This window comes from Pleurodeles waltl, chromosome 4_2 (assembly GCF_031143425.1).
Source record: "Pleurodeles waltl isolate 20211129_DDA chromosome 4_2, aPleWal1.hap1.20221129, whole genome shotgun sequence".
NCBI classification, from domain to species: Eukaryota; Metazoa; Chordata; class Amphibia; order Caudata; family Salamandridae; genus Pleurodeles; species Pleurodeles waltl.
Genome location: NC_090443.1, coordinates 159,474,812 through 159,486,937, shown reverse-complemented (window position 1 = coordinate 159,486,937; position 12,126 = coordinate 159,474,812). Strand labels below are relative to the sequence as shown.

General features: G+C 39.7%; 1 protein-coding gene across 2 annotated transcripts in view; it reads left to right on the top strand.

Moving 5' to 3' along the window:
• GTSF1 (gametocyte specific factor 1) overlaps positions 1 to 12,126 on the top strand; it is a 795,979-nt gene that overhangs the window by 377,808 nt on the left and 406,045 nt on the right. For both annotated transcript variants that reach the window (XM_069231025.1, XM_069231026.1), the window contains exon 10: positions 247 to 314. In XM_069231025.1, coding sequence (XP_069087126.1) covers positions 247 to 314 — 68 coding nt within the window. The remainder of the gene's footprint in view (positions 1 to 246; positions 315 to 12,126) is intronic.

Below are 12,126 nucleotides of genomic sequence, written 5' to 3'. Positions count from 1 at the left end.
TAATGCCACGAACAGATGTAAGTGACATTTTCATTCTGCACTTTGATTTTGTTAAGATGAAATTACGTTTATTTATGATGCCTGTTTATAGATAACACTTCACCCTTTAATGTTGTAGAGAAGCTTCACCAAATGTTGTTGATCAAGGTTCTGAAATACAAAATAATGTTATTTATCTCACAGTTTTTCATCGACATCCATATTCTGCTGAAGTATGACCATCCCTCTTTGTCTCTGAATTTCTAGTGCTGAAAATAGTGTGACTGGTCGTACATCACTTGCATGGATGACTAAATCCAACCCCTGGAAACCCGGTAAGTTTTGGTATACAAAATACAAGTTGATGGTCCATAAGATGAATGTTAAGAAGTACATTGCATTGTTTTCATGTAATGACAAATGACTCCGTTTTAAGCCATGTACTGTTCATACTATGGTCCATTGATCATGCTGTATAAATACTTCTAAGACTCTTACTTGTGCATCCCCCTGTAAACTGCATATGTGCTGCTTCTTAAAAACAATTACTCACTTAAAATCTCTGCCTTCGCAATAGCACCCAGTCAGGGGTGGGTGTGCTAATTTTCACAATTATGACTGCAGATAACTTCCTATAAGTGGATGATAGACTGTGACCCAGGGAACACAAAAAACGAAATTACTGCTAAGGCGCTACCTTATAATGAAATGCCATCTGGTGTTGAAATCGGTTGAGCCAATAACAGCAAAATGAGCAGACAAAGAAGGAATGTCACATGAGAGTACAAAGGTTGTCAGTTTACTGGACATCACAATTATCGGAAGACCAGCTCACGGGATGTTATACCTTTTGAGTCTGGAGAAAGTTTTACAACCATTATTGATTTGAAGAACCAAGTAGCTAGCTGTACGTTGGTTGAAAAGAAGAACAAACATGTTTGGAATTCACAATAGGTTAATAACATTAAGGTAATAGACCTCTTTTATTGATATAACACCCATTCCAATTGTATTCATTAAATACTTCTGTGATGTCTGTTAATTTCTGAAGTGAGAGCATACAAATCAACTGTGACTGGACTAAGTATATAGGCACCTTCCTGGTTTTAAAGACAATGCAGTAAAACCACATTGAATACCACCAGAGCTATACTTTCTTGTACGTTGTTGACAACTGGAAGACAGAAAAAGATACCCTCCATCCAGAATAAATTTTTACTGTACTAGATGTTGTGGTATTAAACAATCTTAGTCGCACCTGGTAGACGTGAGAGGTCTTTAAGCAGCTACCTATAGTTGACGGGGGCAAGTTAGACATGTTTTTTATTTTATTTTATACATTTTTTTACACCACACAGTAAGTGCAAGTACATCTAAAACCATTCACTGCGAAATATCCATGATTGTAAATTTAAATCGTCTGTTTAATGGCACGGCTCTGTATCCCTACAGCTATATGACAGATCCATAGGGGTAATGAATAACTCCAGGGTGGCATGTAACAAGACACTGCTACACAATCCAACAGCATCATTATATATTTTGGGGAATTCCATGTGAATTAAGGTGGTCTTAACATGAATAAAGATATGGCCGTATACATTTGTATGGTTTTCAATTATCCCAATGGCTGTTTAACAGATGTGTGTCGGTGTTATGAACTTCAGAATTAAACAAGAGCTAGTGGATCTATGAATATGAATATAGAACAAATCATGGGTTATAGCTATCCACTTTAGAAGGAGGTAGGCTGACCAACTCTCTCGATGTCACCATAGACACTATGGCCCTCATTATGACCCTGGCGGTCGAAAGACTGTGGAGACCGTCATATTATCAGGGTGGTGGGTTGGCTTATGCCAACCCACCACATCCCTACCTGTACTGCCAGGGAGGTTGGACAGCCGGCCGGAGATTAGCATCTCGGACCCGGCGGTCTAATGAAGACCTCTGGCGGTATCAAAAGTTGTCTTTTCACCGGGGTTTTCACTGCGGACTTTCTTTCCTGCCACAAGCAGAACACTCCATGAACTCCCCTCCCCCAATCACAATAGTCATCACCCTCCCTCCCTTCCAGTACAGCAGCCCCCCCTTCCAGTACAGCACCCCCTTCATTGCATACACACACATGCACCCTGCAAATACACGCATTCACTCACACGCATCCATACACTCATTCACTCACACACATCCATACATGCATTTACCAAACATTCCAACACACACTCACTTCAACAATCATACATGCATTCAAACACCCATGCACACTTACATTCACACACGCAGACAACACCCACCCACACATGCACACACAAACCCACTACCCTCCAACCCCCCTCCCAAACGATCTACTTACCATGTCCGGCGGGGAGGTCGTCTGGCAGGGGAAGGGAACAGGCACTTCCACCGCCGACAGCGCCCCACCTTCAGGACACCCCATGGCCGTATTACAGGTTGTAATATGGCTGGTGGAGTCCTTTTGGCGGGACCGGTGGTAGAACCGCCCCTGTGCCTCCGACCGCCAACACAACTACTGAAGGATTTCCGCCCAAATTGTGGCAGAAATCCTTCAGTACTCGTAATATGGTGGTCGGAAGACCGCCAGCACTCTTGTGAAAACACTGCCGAAGTCATAATGAGGGCCTATGTTTCCATTCCACGGCTTTAATATGAGAACGTAATGCTTTCTCTGTGTTAGTTTTTTGACTAGTACACCTGAGGGCAATGATTTGTAAGCAAAAGCCAGTATTAGACAAATGGTACCTATGAATGAGGTAGGCACCTGTGATTTAAGATCACTGATTGGCAGAACTCCCTTGAAATCCATGGCAAAGCCCACTAGTGGTCCTATCATGCATAATTAGGATTGAGTATTTATTTGATAATATAGATCGTTGGTGACCATTTGGGATTTTATCTTGATAAATGTTGCCAGAGAGTAAACCACCCAGCCAACCCTGCATCTTGAGGTACCAAAAATGTGCAAGTTGTAGAGTAAGGCCTTGTGAACATCAATACAGCTAGTCCACGTGTTTTACAATATTATCTACTTATTTTGGAACATCTGGTACCTTCCCAGACCCACCTATAATCCAGGGAAAGCTATATGTAAGCAGATGTATAAATGGGTTAAGCCACTATAAATACAAAAACTAAATCCCAAAAGGAGACCTTTATCTCAAATATTGGGTAGATTTTGAAAACTCTAGGAGTTAAGCAGCTTAAGCATGCTGGAATCAGGCTTCCATCCCCCAGCGGACAAGATGGGACCACATTTCAGGAGCTGAAGTGAAGATTTATTGATACTTCGATGGACAGCTGAAGAAGTAATTCAGGCACCCAGTAGGCGGGGAGAGCTGAGGATGGTGTAGGCTTACTCTCATCAGTGGTGAAGGTGATCAAGCAGCCCCTTGATCAGATGGGGTTATTGGTGGCTAGGCAGATGGCTGGGAATAACCTCAGTTCCTGGGAAGTATGCTCTACACAGGCAACTAACCTGACTGAATGCTGTTCTTAATGGAATAAAATCTACCTAAAGTAGTGTACCTTGGTAATCCACTGCTGCACTCGTTTGCCAAACCTGGACCAAAATATACCCCAGCATGGTTTAAAAAAAAGTTGACACTTAATGAAAGCGATAGAAAGAGCCCCAGATGCTGAGAGTTTGTGGGGCTTCCCATCATTGGAGTGCGCCCCTGAGAGGAGGGAGGCCTGGTGAAGCAAACGGTTCTCAGTCTGTCATAAAACCCACTTGCATGACAGTCAGTGAAACTGTGCTGGTGTGTATAGGCCTCCTTAAAACAAACCTTGCTACTTGAAATGGCAGGAAGGTGTATGTGATAGGGGGTGTACCAGAGCATGAATAAATGTGCCCGTACTGTGTATGTTAAAAATAATGACATGTTTAGCTCAAAGGCAAGAAAGGTTGACATGTTTCATTACCAATAAATTAGCAGCAAATTAATCAGGACCATAGGACTACAAGGTCTATGTAAGATGTCTCAGTAGTGCACCTAGAAAAGAAATAAAACACAAATGTTGCATCCCAAAAACTAACCAGTGTAAATAAGATTGAATATGTCAGTGGCCTTCGGCATTGCAAAGACGTGTTTGTAAATGAACTCACTTTTTTGACTTTCGTATAGAGGCATCTCACTATCACAAAATACATTTAGCTCTCAGCTCTTGTCAACTCATTGTCTTGAATCATAAAACATCCAGAAAACCCATATTCTGTGGCTGATATCTGACATTTAATTAATAGATTAGAAACTTAAGGAGGGAAAGGGCATGTTTTATGTGCTGAGTAAAAAAAGAAATAGTTTTATGTGCAGGTGAAGAAATGCATTTTGCATTGTTAACCTATTCTAGATTAATATGCTTATTACACTTTTTAGAGATTTAGGGCCTGATTGATCTGTGGCATACTCCATTACAGTGGCAACAGACTATGCTTACCACCAACATAGTGGTCCGCCTGCCAAATTTAGATGTGGGTGGCTCCTTGGTTTATTCACAGCAGAATTTTCCATGTTTGTGCCATGATTATTTAACCCTCTATGATGGCCTGGTGGCACAAGGGCCATGAGAGACAGACCTCTAACTCCACCCAACTAATTTAGATTGGCGAAAATAGAGGCCAGTTTTCACTCCCTCAGTAAGGGGCAGTGAAAACTGACAAATGGAGAGGGAAGCATTTTCTTTTTTAGTTAAAAAAAAAAAAAAAATATCTCACTTACAGATTTTCTTTTTGAAAACAAAAAAGAAAACAGATTGGTGCAGGGCCCTGCCATGTTGACAGAGCCATGCACCAAACCACAAAAAGCATTGATAAGAACCGCCACAATGGCAGTTCGTGGTAGTGCTTTAAGAAATGACTGCCTGTTTAGTGGTAATTTCTTAATCTGTCTGAATGTATCTTCTTCAGGGCGACAGAGTAATTTACTCCGCGGCCCTATCGGCGAAACAGGCCATCAGCCAGATTATAAATCTGACCTTAGTTTGGAATTTTCTTGAGGAGAAATGTCTCAATATTGTGTCTTGCCTGTAGATGGATGCAGTAGTACTTGTAACACTAACGTTGATCCTTCTAATAACTTGTGACTGCAAATAGGGCATCTGCAACAAAGGGGTTTCAGCTGAAAGAAGAACCAGAAGATTTGTGTTTCTTCTGCTAACATTTATTCTTCTGCTAAGGAGAAATCAATGTTAACTCATGTTACCTAGAGGGGATCAGCAGAGGAAGCAGATGTTTAGCAATCCAGAACAGCCAGGCCAATGACCTAGAGAATGTAGAATAAATATAGAGCATAGCCAGGATCCTAAATGTAGTAATGTTGAGCCTGATCTCAAAACCAATCCTCATCATCCAGAGCACCAGTTGACAAAGGGAGCTGATGCCTAGTTGTGGTGGGACAGAAGATGGAGAAGGTTGCTATAACATAATGGTGGAGAGCAAACTCCTTAGTATTGTTGAGCAGGTATGGGCACCACCAATGGCAGGTGATGTAGGACATTCTATTCCAGAAGCAAAGACAGATTCAAAACCATTGTTCAAGAGGGAAAAGCCATAACCAGTTATTACATGAAATTATCTTTAGAAGTGTCTGATAAAGCCCAAGTGTAGTTGAATTTACATGATTTACAATGCAAAATTTCAAACAAGATGTACATTCTAATACTATTGATTATACAATGGATGATGAACATTTGTGTTTAACCACAGTTAATAAAAAAAAAAAAATATGAAAAAAGATAAAACCAAAAGGGCTGTTGAATCTAAGAAATGAGGGGTACTTAAAATTAAATGAAAAGGCCTCTGAGGTGACATCTTTATGGGCAGTATGTATAACCAGAAGCAAACCCCAAATTGTACACAAACACCAAAAGACAAGCAACTAATACCAATTGGTAGGGTAACCAAACACAATGGTAACCAAATAGGAGAGGGGAAAATCAGAAAGATTCTACCAATAACGCCAGGCGACAATACCATTCAGCCTCGGACCATCTAACACTGAAGGGCCGGGGAAGACTGAGTGTTACCAACAAAAAGGGTGCAAAAATCAGCTCTGTAAATTTGGATGTAATGGAGAGTTATTTCATAGTCCACCAAATATAAAATTAAGTAAGACGACTATGAAGATAGCTCATGTACCTCTATTTCTAGAGGTGGTAGAATCCTTTCTCTGGAAAAGATAATCAGAGGAAGTACAAAGGGGAGGGGGGAACCAAGAAGTGTGTAGAGTTTATTTCCTGATAAAGTGGACTTCACACAGCGACCAATAGAGTTTTATGACAGAGAATCTTGTACAAAAAAGTACTCGATTATAAATGCCCTACATATTATTTATCATCTCAGTAGATTTTCTGTGAACTCCAATGGGGTGATCATTCTGTAAGCACAATTTTAGGGCACAGTAGTTGTCAAATGATATTCTGACAACAATATTCTGGTACCACACTAGCTATTACTCTACTTATTCTGCTCAACTGCTACGTCAAAAAAGTGTAAAAGACTCCACCTCTTGAACAGAAGAAACATCTATTACATTCTGCCTCAGGTATGCATATTTTCATATTTCTGTGCACCAAGGTCATCAAAAATAGCTGGTTTGTAGTGCAGGAAAAATATCAGTTTACAACTCTAACCTTTGACATAAAATATGCCTCACTGGGGGCAGCATATTTCAAGTAGCAAGTCATGCATTTGTATCAATAACATTGCTACATAGTTTTAATGTTCATTCACAAGGTAGAGATATAATTGCAATGATTGATGGACCTAAAGTGACTTGATAGGATGCACACTGACATCACTAGTCTCTAATGTGCTGAAAAAGAAATAGCTCACGCAGAGGGTAGTAGGAGCATCCCATTAAACTACAGGAGAGCAGGTGTGTTCTGTAGAAGACACAGTGAATCTTGTCATCTTGATAGAAATGAAAATGGTACGCCTAGTGTTGAAATCCTTCCAAAGCCAGACAAAGTGAACAATAATAAATATACAGACAGAGAGGACCCCTATGTTTGAAATCAACTTGGGATGGAAGGGACAAACTTCTACCCGATGTCCTATTTAATAGAGGCGATTTGGAATGGGGTAATTCTGAACACCATTGTATTGGTAGCACACCACCTGCCAGGAAAATAAATCACTGTGGCAAACAATTTAAGTAGAAATACAATAAATTCACACATGTCGGAGATAAATTAAGAAGTGGTGCACAAAATGTTTGAAGTGGGTAACACCTTCTATAGACTCTTTCTCTTCAAACAGAAACATGAAGATTTTGCTTCCATATACCCACATTCTACAGGGGAACGTTCTATCCATCAACCGGAAAAGGAAATCGGCATATGCTTTTCCACCAATTCCACTTCTTCTGGTTTCCTGGAAGTGCATTACTTAAATGTTTATTATAATGAAGCCACAATGGGCAAGACAGTCATGGTATTTCTATCTGATGAATGTCATAATAGAGCTGGAGGAAGATGGCACCAATCACACACTTATTCACAATGAAGAATAGAAGACCGTGGTACAAAGAACCCGAACATTGCTTTTGAGGTTGTAGACTAGTGACTTGCGCCATCCTGTGAAATGTTTAGACATCTTAAAAGGGTAATTGATAGGCACACCTCTTGAGTGCTTTGCTGTTCAAAGGAAAACATGCCTTGCATGAGGTTATACAAAACTATCACAAAAGGGACAAGATTTTGATGGTTCGAGGTACAATACCTTATAAATTTGAAAGATAGCAAGCCTAACTACACATTGATTAATGGTTTATTCATAGGCTGTTTGGGAATGCATGCAGGGACCACAAAGGCTGCCATTTGAATGAATGAATGCTTAGTTTTCCATTGCTACTCATTAAAATATTCTTGAAAAAGTTCAAGATATTGTATCCTCTGGATACAGTAGCAACACAAAACTGGAATCTTACAATTGTTTTAAGCACATTAATTTTTCCACTGTTGGAACCAATGCATAAAGATCTATTAAAGCATTTAATGATTAAAAAATGCATTCTGAGCGTTCCCATATTGGTGCATAGTGAGAGACATTCAGGCATTGGTATTAGAAGAAACCCATCTGAAGATAGAGTAGCCATGAGTGCAAAATCAAACTTTGCTGAAAGATTTATCTGATAATCCTATTAATCTGCTTTCCATGTATCTGCCTATAGCAGAAAGAACACTGTACACATTTGGTATTGGTGGAGCAGTCATGCATTTCATTGAATAGAAAAGAGCAATTATCATGAAAAACCTTGACTGTAAGACCTACAACTTAGTTGATTCAGACAAAAGGAGCTTTCTTAGCTTACATAGAAATTTTTTAGACAATGGTCATTTGTGCAGTTCCAGCATGCTCTTCAGAGCACACATTCACAAGATTCTGTTGCATACATGTCCAATCACAAAAGCAGCTCCAAGTAGGACGGAAGGTGTTCACATTTATTTGCATCTACTCAACCTTCCTGCCCTCCTGATTGAAGGCTAGATGCTGCTTTATAAGGCACACATTCGTTGTAAATCTGTAGTAGGCCCCATCTGCATATTACCTACCTGTAGCAACAGCTAGAAATGCTCAATTAACACTAGGTTAAGGGGTGGTTTCTCCTTTAGAGCTAAGGGGCAGCGCCCCTGAAATTCCTGCACATTTACAATCTTAAATAGATCGATTTGTTTGGTGATACAATCGTATCTCTAAACAAATCGATGTATTTAACTCTGAGCTGTCATTCCTAGGCTGCCTGCCTGCCTACCCTGTTTTGAATTAGGAGACAGAAGCCAGGCAGTAAATCAACTCTTCTGCACGTTGACTCACGATGCAGGGCTTAGCTTTCTAAAGCCCTTCATTTTCATTGCTGTCTATGTAGGTATCCTCTGTAGGCCAGTGGTGCTTTTAGCATCATGATTTCGGGTGTTTGAGTCTTCATCCCTCCGTGAGAGCAGTCATCTGTCATTCCCAGACATAGATCCCACCCTTTCCCATTCGTCACACAGTAGGAGTGAATGCAAACATGTGTAACTTGGTGCCTTGTCTTCGGTAATAGTAAGTGTTAATAATGCTAATTTTGAGTTATTTATATTGAGCTGTGACCCATTGTCACATTAACCTCCCCACTGTGACACCCCAGGCCCCGGCTATTGATCACTAGCCCTTTCATAAGTGAAGCTGCTATATTTGTTCCCCTGCAGAATTTTCCCAAAAGACGAGCAAGGTTCTGTTTTCCCTTGCAAAGTTTATCCAAATATCCCAGTCAAGCTCAAAGTGAGAAATATGTGCTTACAGGAAAGGCAGTTGGTGTTAAAACTGGCCCCTTTCTTCATGCCCTTAACATTAATTTCAAAAACATGGCTTGATTTGCAAACAATAAATGTTAAAAATATTTAGGTTGTGTGTCAATGATTTTGTTCCTCTCTTTTTTCATGTTTTACTTAATGTTGCATTCCCCAAGAGTTAAATGTTTCATCTTGCTGTGTTTCTGTAATTTGTTTTATTCTTCAATAGTGCATACTTTGACTTGTGCCATGGGTTTAGGAAATGCTTTGATTGAGCATGCTTGCGTTGAGGCTGAAGCCAGCAAAGCACAGTTGCCCATCAGTTGTTTGGCGCCTCTGCAGACCACACAGAACAAAGGTCATATATTCCAGTTACAATTGAAATTCAGTGTAAATGTGTGCAAAGAGGTAAACATATTTAGAAGGTGAAAGCAAAAGGAAATAGAGTGCTTAAATGTGTATGAGTGCAGTGTGTTTAAGATGGTAAAATGAGGGTGATGCAAGGAAGTGCATTCAGACGAGAGTGAAAAGAGTGCTGAAAAGGAAAGAAAGGAGGTTGCAAACATGCAGATGGCTGAGATGTGCAGAGAAAAAGGGCATACATATCTAACATAAAGCACACATAACTGAAGGCCTCACTCCTTCCTTAGGCCTCAATGATATTTAATTTGTAGTCTCTCAATTTCAGAATTGAATCATTTCCAATGTTAATTATTTATAACAAACCATTGGGGTTACTCATTTATTTTAAACAGATAACCATTGACAAAGCCCATATGACTGACAAGTTTTAGGTCTATGACCGTTATTGTGTTCTATTTCTGGATGAAATTACGTCACAGAGAGTAACCAGAATACAGGTTGGGTGGCACTCAATTTTATTTATTTATGATTTCGAACTCGATTGAGGTCCGCATAAAAATAAACATTACAGCAATACTTTTGTTGCTGCCTCTCTTTACACCTAAAATCTAGTTGGACACAATTAAAATTTATACAATAGAAGGCTGTGTAAAAATGCTCAGTAATATTTTTCCAAACTTATAGTAACACACTACAATGCTCTTGTCAAAATACAAAAGGTAAAAATAGTGCATTGCTTGCATCAGTGCAATTAGAATATCAGTACATGCAAGTGTTTAGACTATTTAAGCTCATTACCAACCATATTTAACCTAAAAGTGCCGAGTGCCAGAGTATAGATAGAACACTATAAATAAAACAGTGGAATACAATAAATACGGACACGGACAGTCTAAAACACTACCCACCAGACCATAATACTGCAACTATAAAGATGTTCACAGAGGATGAAAATTCATGGGCCAGACTCAATTCTTCCTTACATGCTTCATAACTGAGGTGCTTTGCTTCCTCAGCCACGCATGAGGAGTTATTACATGCAAATTAAAACACCAATTATATTGTTTGACCTTAACATACAACTTGCTAGTCAGCGTATAATCTTAGAATAAATATAAAAAACATATAAAAATTCTAAAACTGAATATTTTATTGGGTGTATCATACAAGGCTCGAAGGAACTCCGGCGCAGACAACAAAGAGAGCTGAAGACAAATTGGTTTTAGCCATTTGCGCCGAAATGAAGCTAATGATGGGCAGACAAATAATATGTGAATTAGATCTTGGGATTCAGTCAGACAAAAATTACACTCTGTGCTACTGGTGAAATGGCACGGAACATTCAAAGGGAGCAAGCCCTGGTGAAGCAGCATCCAAAAACGACTAAGTCTATGTGGAATATTCCATGTAAAATAGGGTTATGATTTTGTTATTGCTAGAGGGTTTGCTAAATTCATGAAATAACTATTTTTTTTTTTTTTTTTTACATCTCTAAAGATCTAAACGAAAACTCAATGCCCAGGTTACCTGCTTCAAATTAACTTTCAAATGTAATGGAGATAATTCCAGGACCAAGCTGCGATCCAGCTCCAACCTTTCAAGAGCATAAAAATGTTTTTACAAAAGGCATATTTGGCCTTACTATTTTCTGAAAAAAGTTATTTAATATTGATCTTAGGATGTTTTCATCACTCTTTATAAGTGAAGTGGCCAAATGAGTAACCCTGCTAATCCTTGAACATACGCACTTCGAAGCCCCATTTCCAACCTTAAGGCCGTCACTGGGAAAGCTGTGTTAACTGACATGAGTTTTCTGAGACTTTTTCCTTCTGACCGGCTCAGGAACCCCCATTTGGAGATCTGTAAATTCCACCCCCATATAGCAGAGATACAGGAATTTTGGCTCGATATGCTGATAAGGTATAGAAAATGCCTTCTCCCAGTGGCTGTATAAAGGGCCCCTAAGCCTGTTACCTGATATTCGGCCTTTGATTTATTTGAGGCATTGTGAGCAACATCACTAAGGTTCCCGCTAACTATTTTCCCTAAAAAGGGGTATGATTTCACAATTTCAATTTTTTGCTTTCCCTATGTCAAATGGAAATCGGGAAAAGTCATATTCCCTCCCCCCCCCCCCCCCCGCCCCAGGAAGTAGAGAACCTTACTTTTTAAGACATTGCTCTTCAAGTAGTGGGAGTCAGAATATTTGGATAAACGCTGAAGGTGATTCTGTAGACCTTTAGGGGTTAAATTGAAAATTATAATGTCAGCGTATAACAGACAATACAGTATATTGGGGACCCACCTAATTGCGGGGGAAATTCCTTGCTCTGAGCCAGGGAGGAGGGAAGGTCTGATATGTATAGGGGAAAAAAAAGCAAGGGCGCCAGTAGGCAACCCTGCTTTAACCCATTTGAGGTTGATATCTTATGGAATAAACCTCTATCACCCCCCAGAAGAATTCTGCAAGTATTGCTATGATTAACTCTA